The sequence below is a fragment of the Triticum aestivum genome, chromosome 3B (assembly GCF_018294505.1).
Source record: "Triticum aestivum cultivar Chinese Spring chromosome 3B, IWGSC CS RefSeq v2.1, whole genome shotgun sequence".
In the NCBI taxonomy this organism is placed as follows: Eukaryota; Viridiplantae; Streptophyta; class Magnoliopsida; order Poales; family Poaceae; genus Triticum; species Triticum aestivum.
This window is the reverse complement of record NC_057801.1, coordinates 742,886,309-742,898,545: the sequence shown is the minus strand read 5'-3', so window position 1 is coordinate 742,898,545 and position 12,237 is coordinate 742,886,309. Positions and strand designations below refer to the sequence as shown.

The 12,237-nt window shown below is 50.4% G+C and overlaps 2 protein-coding genes across 2 annotated transcripts; one reads left to right on the top strand and one right to left on the bottom strand.

Moving 5' to 3' along the window:
* Positions 1-4,622: 4,622 nt before the first annotated feature.
* LOC123067786 (uncharacterized) lies at positions 4,623-6,023 on the top strand. Its single transcript, XM_044490429.1, has 2 exons — positions 4,623-4,772; positions 5,091-6,023. Exons 1-2 carry the CDS (start codon positions 4,623-4,625, stop codon positions 6,021-6,023), a joined length of 1,083 nt encoding a protein of 360 aa, XP_044346364.1.
* Positions 6,024-7,534: 1,511 nt separating this feature from the next.
* Positions 7,535-9,032, bottom strand: LOC123072125 (uncharacterized). The gene has a single exon (XM_044495682.1). The coding sequence runs from the start codon at positions 8,843-8,845 to the stop codon at positions 7,862-7,864; it is 984 nt and encodes a 327-aa protein (XP_044351617.1). The 5' UTR covers positions 8,846-9,032; the 3' UTR covers positions 7,535-7,861.
* Between the last annotated feature and the right edge of the window lie 3,205 nt (positions 9,033-12,237).

The window sequence follows — 12,237 nt, the reverse complement described above, 5'->3', positions numbered from 1 at the left end:
TTGAGGGATAGTTATATGATCTAGTTATGTTATTATTGTTGAGAGAACTTGCACTAGTGAAAGTATGAACCTTAGGCCTTGTTTCCTAACATTGCAATACCGTTTACGCTCACTTTTTATCCCTTGCTACCTTGCTGTTTTTATATTTTAAGATTACAAAAAACCCATATCTACCATCCATATTGCACTTGTATCATCATCTCTTCGCCGAACTAGTGCACCTATACAATTTATCATTGTATTAGGTGTGTTGAAGACACAAGAGACTCTTTGTTATGTGGTTGCAGGGTTGTTTGAGAGAGACCATCTTCATCCTACGTCTCCCACGGATTGATAAACCTTAGGTCATCCACTTGAGAAAAATTTGCTACTCTCCTACAAACATCTGCACTTGGAGGCCCAACAACGTCTACAAGAAGAAGGTTGCATAGTAGACATCAACCTCTTTTCTGGCGCCGTTACCAGGGAGGTGAGTGCTTGAAGGTATATCTTTAAATCTTGGAATCGAATCTTTTAGTTTCTTGTTTTATCACTAGTTTAGTATATCCGAACATTTTGTCAAATTCCAAACTCGAACAAATATTTAAAATAACGTGATTTTTTTACAAGTGAATAATTCTCAAATTTGACAAGAAAAATAAAAAACTCGAACATTTTATGAATATGTGAACACGTTTTGATAAAGGGAACAATTTTTGAATATGTGAACAATTTTTGCTAAAGGGAACATTTTTTCGAACTCTGAACAAAATATGAAAACGTGAATAGTTTTGAAATTCATGAACAAATTTTGAAACGAAACCATTTTTTCAAACTTGAAAAAAAAATTGAAAACGAGAATACTTATTAAGTTTTCAAACATTTTTTGAAAACATGATTTTTTTACATATTTAAAACTGTGAAATGTTCTTAAAACGAAAAAGAATAGGAGATAATAAGCAGAAAAAGGAATAAGATAAAAAAAGGGTAAGAAAACCTGAACAAGCAGTAAAGAAATTTGTGATTATTCTTTCAAAACAGGAACAATTTTTAAAATCATAAACAAAATTTGAATTTTTTGATTTTTTTTGAAATGGAGAACATTTTTTGAAAATCCCAAACAAATTTGGACACAAACAATTTTTTAATACGTGAACAAAATTATGAAAACAATTTTTTATGTAAATTTATGAACATTTTTCTGAAAAAGGTATATATTTTTTTAATTCCCGATCATTATATGAAACGTCCTGACAAAATTGAATAAAAACATTCCGAACATTTTTTAAAAAGGGAACATTTTTTAAAGCCCAGAACATTTTGTTTAAAATGCGAACATTTTTTGAATATATGATTTTTTTTGGAAACACAAACATTTGTTTTAAATAATCACGTTTTTAAAAGTGAGAATAATTATTTAAAGTTTAGGAACAATTTTTGAAATATGAACTTTTTTGAAAAAGAAAAAAACTGAAAAATAAAAAATAAACAAAAATAAGAAACAGAGAAAAAACAGAAAACAGAAAAATAAACAGACAAACGTAAAAAAGAAAAACCAAAAATCAAAAAGAAAGAAAAAACTGGTTTAGGGAACCTTCTAGAAGCTTCCCAAGTCTGAAAAAACCGGCTGGCAAACTCTAGAAGATTCCCAAAACCAGAAACGCGGATGGGCCAGTTCATAGTTCGATCAGCAGCTCTTATGAGAAGCCTCGACAGCTTGACGTAGAGAGCGTCAAATAACAAAATCACTAATTAAGGAGTACTCTTTGCGCAGATCACTCCAAATTCTCTGGGTTGCGACAAGTGGCGCGCTGCATGTGCGCCACTTGTCGCAACCTGGTAGTTTTCCTTTTTTTCGTAGATCCGTTTATTCAAAACATTTTATCTCTTAAACAGTGCGTCCAAATCTCGAACCGCTTTCGCCATTGGATTCCTCGCGTTGAGATCTTTAAAACTAGATTCAATGTTGATAGGTTTTGACGAACTTTTTTTCACGAAAAAAACCGGACAAGAAAACCAGACGAAAAAACCGAACCGGGAGCACGGGTTTTTTCCCTTTCTGAAAGAGGCAAGCCCATGCCTCCGACGAAATCACAATCGTACCTCTCCCGAAAGCCAAACCGTGACTCTCGCGAAAGAAAAAAACAAAAAAGTGTTTTTTCGTTTCCGAGGAGGCACGGCCGTGACTCTCGCGAAAGAAAAAAAAAACAAAAAATGTGTTTTTTTTGTTTCCGAGGAGTCACGGCCATGACTCTCGCGAAAGCAGAACCGTGACCCGCGAATAAAAATAGAAAACACGTTTTTTTTTTGTTTCCGAGAGGCACGGCCGTGACTCTCGCGAAAGCACAACCGTGCCTCTCGCGGAAGCAAAACCGTGACTCTCTCGGAAGGAAAAAAATAAAAACCATATTTTTTCGTGTCCAAGAGGCACGACTGTGATTCTCGCGAAAGCAAAACCGTGGCTCTCACGAAAGAAAAAGAAAATGCTTTTTTTTGCGAAAAAAAAGAATTTTTGTGGTCAAAAACTTGGGAAGACGGGTGGAAAACCAAAACGTCGAAAAACCCTCAGAAAAAACCCGTTTAAAAAGCCGAAAACGCGTGTGAAAAGATAAAAAATAATTAAAGGGAGCGCCCAGAGCGCGACAAGTGGCGAATGGCTGAGAGCGTCAAGTAACGCTAATCGTTGCGAAGCTCCCGAAGAAGCGCTCGTCAATTAGTTGCTCTCGTCAAATAGGATATTCCGCCCCAGCCCAACAGAAAATAGTGAAGGTTGAGAGTAAAACTGGGCCTTTAAAGACGAAGATTGCGTGTTGTTGCTTAACCTGGCCCGCAATGGGTTGCCCAACAAAATTCTTGTAGCTCTGAGAGCCTCTCATAAAACAACGGAAAGATTGATAGAAAATAAATAGACTCCACTTTTGCCACTTCAGTTCCTCGTGATTTAGTTGAACATCTTTAGAATTTAAAATATTCTTTCACCATTATCACAGAACAAATGAAAGTTAAACACAATTACTGCATTGCGTACATTCTGTTGTACTGTATCCAAGGTCAATAAAAGTTAATTGGTCATGCATTTTAAGTTTCCGAAAGGGTCTTGGACTTCATAAATTCAGGGAGCGCTCAGCGCCAGGTGACCGGCCGTGCCACCCCGGTCGCCGTCCGATCAGGTTATTGTCGCCAACCTTCTCCCTCCCATCTTCCACCTCTTATACATGCCGCAAATGCAACACCTCGCCATGGCTTTCGTGCGACACCGGGAGCTCGTTGCCCACGCGTCTCCTGCCCCACAGTCATGTGGCCTTGGCACCCTCGCTCCCAACTCTGTTGCCCCCTCGCACAGTCTCGGGCAACCTTGTCCACACACATTTTTCATGTCGTCGTGGCGGCGTCCTTGTTCTTGAGCAACCCTGCCCAGAACGGGCTTGTCCTCACACATTTTTCATGACGTCGTGGCGTCGTCCTTGTCCTTGCGCAACCCCACCCCACCATGGGTTCGTAGCACCGCCATTCCTCGGCTCGTCGAGCTCCGCTGGCATCTATTAGTTGCCATTCCGCAACATTGGTGTTGACGCTTGCATTTTTACTGTCGTCGTTGCAACACCACTGGATGTTGGTTCTTGCGTCGACCACGCCCGGTTGCAGCATTCGGGCCCCTTCATCACAGTTACACCCAATGGCTGGTCACAGCTCCCAGCACGCGCTGTTGTGGGTTCCAGCATCCCACGCCGCCGCCGGGTCGCAACTTTGGCTCATGTCGGTCGCAGCATGCCGCACTACTGGTTCCAGCATCCCACGCTTTCAGTCGCAGCTTCGGCAACACAACCGCGCTCTGGTTACAGTATCACACGTCGTCGATCGCACCACACCGTGTTGTTGGTTCTAGCATACCCCACTACCATCATAGTTCCCGTGTTAGGCTCTCATCAATGGCGACGTTGCTTTCACCTACCCCGTGCTTTGCTCGCAACCTCGCCCGCAATGGCATCACGGCCTGCAAGCGTCGTTTGCGCCCCCACCTAGCACCGCTCCCCGTTTTGCCACAGCCATGCCCCTGTCCTCTAGGAGCGGGCGGCTATGAAGCGCTTGTCACCGTGCTCTGCTATGGGGGAAGAAAAGGGAAGCTATGTGGAAAGAGGCGACGAGAGAGAGATTGATTCGTGAGCAGTTGGGAAGACAACGGGTGGCCACAAATGCACCTCTTGGAGAAGAAGATAAGGCAGAAGGGCATGATGGTGTCAGGTCGCAAGAGATCGGGGCGGCTCGTCTAATTGGCCGATAGCTTTTTTTGCGAGGAAATCGCTCTACTTTTTCCAGTGATGAGTGATTAAGTAAGGTCTAATTCAATCTGTGTTATGACCTACCTTTTTTGATTGAAGTAAACGAAAGGAAAAAATTGTTGGAAGCATTTTCTTTTCTATGGGATAAAAAACAATGAATTATTTCCCTTAAAAGTTCATCTTATCTGTTCTTTTTATGAAAGTACTCTCTCCTTTTGCCGTGTACTCCGTATTTAGGAATTGAGGAAGTATAATTCATGTATTTCACGTGGCACTATATTTCCCACAAAAACTGCGCGGGTATATAGCCAAACCCCACTTCTCCATCGGTCCATCCGACCTCTCCTCCCCTCCTCCCCCACGATGGCCGCCGCCGCCACCTTGATTCCGCCCACCCTTCTCGAGTGCGACGGCTACGACGGCGCTGTCCTCATCGACCTGCGGTGCTACATCGCCGACCGTCCCAACGCCACCACCGCCAGGGGCGCCACGAGCACCGGCCTGCCGATCCAGGTTACCCACGAAATTCCCCCTCTCTTCCTTCATATATACAGCCCTTAGCGCACCGTTTAGACTTTGGATTTTGTTTAGATTAAAGTTCGCCATAGCTGCAACTTCGCGTACTTCGTTTGTGTTCAACGACGAGACAAAGGCGTCACAGAATCCCATCTTGATCAATAAAGCTTTCATCTTATATTCGCAATAAATTTTTTTATTACATTTTTTATTTTTTATTTTCAAAATAATTTTTATCAAATTATTTTTTATTTTTTTATTTGTTTTTACCTGTGCCTCCCCTGCCCCGGCCTCGACTACAACCGCCGCCATGAGCCCAGGGTCGTCGCCACCGAAGCCGACCTCGTGCTCCTTCGCGTCCACAACAACATCAGCGCCCTGTACCGTTCCTGCGACTCCGAGGGGTGGATCACCGTGCCCATGTCAATGTCAGTGGACGAGCTCGTCCCGCTACCCGTCGAAGTGTCGGAAGAAGACAGGCCGTACCACGAGACGGCCAAGACGATCACGATGGGCGGCGAGCGCGGCACGGTCGCCTGGGTAGACCTCTGGCGTGGCATCCTCGTCTACGACGTGCTCGTGGAGCCGCCAGTGATAGTGCACGACATCCCGCTGCCGGTGCCGGCGAGGGGAAACTGGGACTGTCTCCTCAACTTAGCCGAGCCCAACTATATCCGGGACGTCTCCATCAGTCGGCACAAGGATACCATCAAGTACATCGAGATGGAGATCTGGTCACCGACGAAGGTGTACAGCAAGGCCCCTGATTCCTATCTGGAATGGGTGCGGTGGAAGCGGAGCGTCACCAAGGTCATCCCTGGTGGCTGGAAGGCCAAAACATGGAGCATGGCGATATCACCGGCGACGGATGGTGATGGTTCATTTGCAGAGTGGCAGCCTGACTGTCAACTTTCAGTCAAAGATGTCACCATGGACGCGGGCAGTGTCCCAGGTCATTGCGACCTGCTGTCTAAGCTGAGCAGCAGCGGCAGCCACACCACGCCAACGTTGCAAAAACTTCAGATGGCGTTCCCCACCATAAGCATAGACGACGACGATATTGTCTACTTGGCTTCTAGCACCAAACATGGGATCATGGAAAAGATGGAGTTCATGATTGCTATCGATGTGAGGAACAAAACCCTGCGAGGAGTAGCCCAACTTGATGTAAAGAAGCGCTTCGTTTTCTTTCCCAACTTCTACACCAGTGAGATCTGCAGATATCTGAGCAAGAATGCAGGTAATTAATTAACTTCTGTGTACTGCTGCTGCTACTCGCTTGCTGGATATTTTTGTGACCGACTATCGTATGAATATTCAGTTCTGTATCAGCTGTTTCAACAAATCCTGGCAATCATCCAATAGAAATAAGTTGCTGAATTTGTCTTGTGCTTGTGCACACAACCATTCTTGTATGATTGTGCACAGTTAACCTTTGTGGAAATTAATTAATAGATGACTCACAAGTCCACATCTCTCAGTTTCCTTCAATGTTGGTGGTGAAGTTCTTACAAGTTGAGAGAAACTATACATTTGCATTTAGGACATATGCTTGTAATGCTAGCTAGACGATAAACAGCCAAGAAAGAGTGTTCACCCTGTTCCTGGCAAGGCCAGCAGAAACATATGTTTGCTCTACACGTGTTCGGTTCTATTTCGTATATGCAGATGCTATTTACCTTCTCTTCATTGCTTTATTTATAATGCGGGGCGAAAGCCTTTTTCGGTAATTTACCTTCTCTCTGTCAGATTGCATGAATTGTTTTATCTCTGCTATATTAGTCATGCTTTATCTAGTATTTCTGTTAATAAAATCATTCGGTAAATTGCTCATTTTTCCGACAGCAAGAAACTGTGGTCAACCTGTTCCTGGCAAGGCCAGCAGAGAAAGTATTTGAGTTGTGTTTAAGAAGAAATTAAGAAATTTCAGCAAAGCCAACCTGGACAAGTGATTATATTCTAGCTGCAGGTTTCCGCGCATCTGATTTTTGTGCTAATAACTGACAACAGGGTACTTTTCTCGTCGATGGAAAAGAGAAATCAGTTACTGCTCTTGACCATTTTCTTACTAGCATGAGCTATATGTACTCTTTGATGCAGGGGCACCAGAACAGCTCAAACGAACTGAAAAGGAAGCTGCCAGGCCAACTGAAAAAAAAACTGTTAAGCTGACTGGCAAAAAGGAGGGTAAACAAACCAGGGTGCATGGGGTCGCAGAACAAGGGCGCTTGTGAACGGGTAATGAAAACCTTGGAGCAGCTATATGAGCGATCAATTGGAGCTGCCGGAGGCGACTTCGTGAGCAGATGAAGGATACAGATAATGGCGATCAAGGAGCTTGTTGGATTGATCTATGACAGTGATTATCTGGAATTCTGGATTGATTTGTGTGGAACTTGTGTAGGCTCCATTTGATTTTGTTTCTGTGACCAATGTTTTTCCATGGTTTTGGTTCGGTTCAGTATTTTCTTGCGTCGCTCTCTAAAGACCAACCCAAATTCTTTAGCTGATCTCTTGAACAATTTGCTTTAACTGCCCGAGTCCAGGTATCAAGCTTTGGAAACAAATCATTCCAAGCCCCTGTTTGGGAGCATTGTAAAATTTTGCTGACTCGAGAAGCACAGTGAATACAGAGCATTGAACACAAATACTAACGATTTTAAGTGAATGATGGCCTTCCTCGAAAAACCTGACAGTGAGAACTGCACTGAACACAAACTGCAATTTTCAGTAACCGCATTGCATATTTCTCAAGATTCTATGATTATGCCATGATCATTCAACTTATTTCATACAACACAGTCATTATATAGTCATATAGATCATGAGAATTTTTTAGGATGAGCAACACGACTTTTGAAGTTTGGATTGCAACTCTGACAAGCGGTTCCATGAGGAGGGAGATATTAATGCCTTATTGAGCTGAAACTAAAATCTGCTCACCAATGGCGGACCTAGAAATTTTACTGAAACCTGAGCAAAGCTAGAGTGCCTAATATGCCATTTTCACTATCTACATAGCCACAAATTTGCACCCGAGCTCCTTCCAGGCGATTCAGAGCAGATTGCTATTCATCATAGATTCTTCAGGCGATCCCACCCTTAATCAATTTCAGAGAATTTAGCGGGGTACCTCCTAGCTTCATGACCTTCATCGTCAGTGGAATGGCAAGCTCATGACGCTGCTGCTCCATGCACCGGTGGTAGAACACCGTGGCGGCCACCGTGGAGTAGAGCTGCACGCCGGCGGACGGCAGAAGGAACCCGTACATCCAGCCGAGCAAAAGCACGCACCCGCCCTGCCCGCAGTCCAGAGCAAACGCGTACACCGGGTAGGTGGCCAGGGGCAGCACGACGCTCACCACGACCACCTGCACGGCGGCCTCCTTCCAGCTCGCGGCCGCGGTCATGAGCCGCCACGCGCGCTGGAGATGAGCGGCCGCGCTCGCGCCGCCACCACCGTCGCCGGCTTCCTCTGTCGCCGCCGTCGCCGACGCGGCGACCGCGACCGGGAAGACCGCGGCGAGGCAGAGGCGGAAGAGGAGCGTGGCGAGGAAGACGAACAGCAGGACGCCCTGCACGAACGACTCCACGCCGCCGGTGTCGGAGTGGCTCCAGCTGTACCTGTACCAAGAGTCCAGATAATACGCCGGGACGGCCGTGCACGCGAGCTCCGCGACGGCGACCAGCGCGGCGCCGGCGAAGAGGGCACGGGGCCGGGGGGTGCCGCGCACGAGCTCGGCGAGCGAGCGCGGCCGGTCGCCGCAGAGCGTGGCACAGCCGGCGAGCGCGACGGCGGCCTGCGTGGCGAGCTTGCTGGCGAGGTAGGCTAGGTGGAGGACGAGCAGCGCCGCTGGGTGCAGCCAGATCGTGGGGCCCGACAGGGCGTACTCGTGGGCGAAGTGGACGGCGACGGCGAGGAAGACGAAAGTGTGGGCGAGCACGAGCGCGAAGACCGGCGCGAAGAGCCTGGCGTTCCGGGTGGGGAGGATCAAAGAGTCCGCGACGAAGCCGGCGCACGGAGAGAGGGGCGCACCTCCACCTCCCGGGCCTGCCGGTGCGGCGACCATGGTGGGACGAACTGGTCTGGCTAGGGGGTTTGGTCGCAGAGAGAGTGCGCTTGTAGTAATGTATCTTGTCGATGGTCGAGAGGCGGGTGGTCACCGGAGAAGAAGTTTCTCATGAGACGACTTGGGATGGAAATCTGGAGTCTTCCGTTGGTCAGTCAACTGAGTGGGTGGAAGAAATTATGTTGCGGTATGCCGTGCTGTTTGGGTTTCTTCGCGAGCGGAGCGGTCGAGGCATCCGCTCATAATTTTCTTCTCCTTCCTTGTTCTTTTCCGCGGCATGAGGTTATTCGGGTGGATGATCATCATCCGTGCCTCTCGTTTCCTTTTGTCTCCGTTTGGATGTGTTAGTAGGGAGGGAGAGATTTAGTGGAATAGTTGATATATTGCTACAATGATTTATTTGGAGTACAAGACAAGCCAGAACAAATCCTAGTCTATCTCGTCTTTCCTAATAAACATTATACTCAACATCCCCCCGCAGTCACAACGGTAGCGACGCAGACGGTGAGACTCGAGAAGAATCCGAAGGCAAGCCGACGAACACCCCCCACAGTCGTAACGGTCGACGCATCGCGGAGTCGTGGCTGGAGTGGCAACCGACGAGGTTGCTCAAGCAAGGCGACAACCCTTTGTGCCGTTTGTCGAGGTAGCCGAGAGTGTGGGTGGTGGAGCCGTGGTCGAGGTAGCTGTGCGAAGAATGCCGTGGTCGATGTCGAGTCAGGGTGGCCGGTGTCGAGGAAGTCGCCGTGGAGCCGCGAGCGCAAGGGGGCGCCGAGTTAGCATTGGCGCAGTGGTGTCGAAGTAGGGGTGCGCCAGGAAGATGATGTTGTTGACGACGCGTCGCGGCGGGTTTGCCAAGCCCGGGGACACATCGTGGACGAAGGCACACACCGGTGTTGCCAGCACCGGGAATGCGTAGACGGACGAAGACGAAGTTGACGAAGCGCCGCGCCAGGCTTGCCAGGCCCAGGGACACGTCGTGGACGAAGGCACGCGGCGGTGTTGCCAGCACCAGGCATGCATAGACTGGGACCTGCACAAGCTGTACACCATGTCGAAGAAGTCGGAGAGGCCAGCAGAGAAGGATTCGACGACGGTTGCGGCGCCAATCGGCGCGGGGCCAATGTCGCCCGCGGTTGTCGGAGTAGATGAAGCGGTCGGGGTAGATGACGGCGACACTGGCGACGGGCTGGTGCTGGATGAAGACGAATGGGGTGGACGGGCGGCGGCGGCTACGGGGGTAGCGGCGATGGCGGCCGAAGAAGAGCGGCGACGGCAGCCTGACGGCGGCGGCGGCGGTTAGGTTATGAGCGCGGCGGCGATGCTCGAAGTAGGTGAAGAAACCTGGCAGCGTGACGAAGACCGGTGCGGATGGTGGCGTTCCCGCGCCAAAGGAGGTGGTGCGGCGCATGCCACAGGAAGTCGACACGCGGGGACGGCGGTGGACCGCGGGCCGCGGCGCTACGGCCCGAAGGGGCGATGCAGCGGCGGCGGGCAGGTCGGGCGACGACGGAAGACCTCGGGACGGTCCCAGGGACCGCGAGCCGCGGTGCTACAGGCGGCGTAGCGGCGGAGCGCGGGGTGGTGCAACCGCGTGGACGGCCTCGAGACGGCGGCGTGGACCGCGTGCCACGCTCGCTACGGCCGGACGGGGCAACGCAGCGGCGGCGCGAGGGTCGGTGCAGCCACGGGGACGGCCTGGAGCGGACGGCCTCGGGGCGGCGATAGACCGCGGGCCGCGGCACTACGGCCCGAAGGGGCAACGCAGCGGTGACGCGGGGCGGTGCAGCCGGGAGAAGAACCACGGGGCGACGGCGCTGCGGCCCGACGGGGCGACGCAGCAGCAGCCCGTTGCTCGATCGGCGGAGGGGCGCGCTGAACTCGGAGACGATCTTCACGGGACCTGCGGAGGCGCGCGTAACTGACGGGCCAGGTCGGTCGCGCGGCGTAGATGAGGCGGATCACGGCGGCGAGCGGGTGATCAAGCTGATCGCGCGCGAGGTCGGGGACGCCGCTCGATGAAGACGTGGTGGCGGCAGAGTCCGAGATGAAGCCGGTGGCGGCGGGCGGCAGGGCGGCTATGATTGGCCGCCGCATGGCGCGAGGCCGCCTGGTCGGGGTGATGCAGGATTCCCAGTCAGAGCAGGGCGGTGACGGCCGGCGTAGATCGACGGGCGAGTCGTCGCGCGAACGGCGGCGGTGAAGGGCCGCCGCATGACGCGAGCCCACCGGGTCGGGGCGACCGGCGGACCGATGTGTGGACGACGCGCGAGGCCGCCGCATCGGGGCGACCAACGGGCAGACGCGCGGGCGACGCACGAGGCCGCCGAGTCGGTGAAGAAGCTGGCAAATCACGCCGGTGTTGGAGTAGAGGCGCACGAGGTCAACGGCGGCGGTGGGCGACGCAAACCGGATCATATAGACCGGAAAACCAAAAAGTAGACGCCGATCAAAGCGACTGGCGAGAGAGAGAAAACCCTAATCAAAGGATCGGGAAAAAAGACTCTCTAGGGCAGCCGATCAACACGGCCGGCGGACGAACCCTAGGTACGGGCGGCGCGGCCCCCGATGGCGGTCATGGAGGCCGACCGCCCCGGGGGCGGCGCGCAGGTGCGGAAGCGGCGGCGGCTAGGGTTTAGGACCGACTTGCGATAGATACCATGTTAGTAGGGAGAAAGAGATTTGGTGGAATAGTTGATATATTGCTTGAGCCTCGTAGGCATATATATAGGAGTACAATGATTTACTTGGAGTACAAGACAAGTCAGAACAAATCCTAATCTATCTCGTCTTTCCTAATAAACATTATACTCAACAGGATGGAACCTTGAGCAATTCTGTTGCACGCTGGAGGTCTGAGGTTGAGAGTTTTTAAGGGCTTATATACACAAAGTTTATTGCCAATTCGTATCATAGGCACAAGGGGAAAACGTGTGCAAATAAACACACATAACACTTCGTACGAGAGAGAGGATCTTGGTCGGCACCAAATATCCTAGCCGTCACCCGACGTCTCTCCCTCTTGCCAGCGGGGAGGTCCTATTGGGGTGGGGAGAGGGGGCTGCCGAGGAGGTGTCAACGGGTTGTTGTGGGACAACAAAGGAGATGTATGCTAGAGTGGCGGTCTTTGTCAGGCTGTGCTCGATGGAGGCGCTGGTGAAGTCGATGACAGCAAGAGGGATCCCAAATGACGATCTTCATTGGTGGCCTCGCCTGGCTAGATCATCAAATAAGAGGTCATCGGTGCATGATTCTAGACGACAGTGAGCTAGACATCAGCCCTGAATTAGTCATACAATCACATGGGTGATTTGTTTCCGGTTTTCTTTAGGGAGTTTTCGTATTTGATGTGAGGCGATGAGGCGGCGGCGTTGCCTCATTGTAGGAATAAT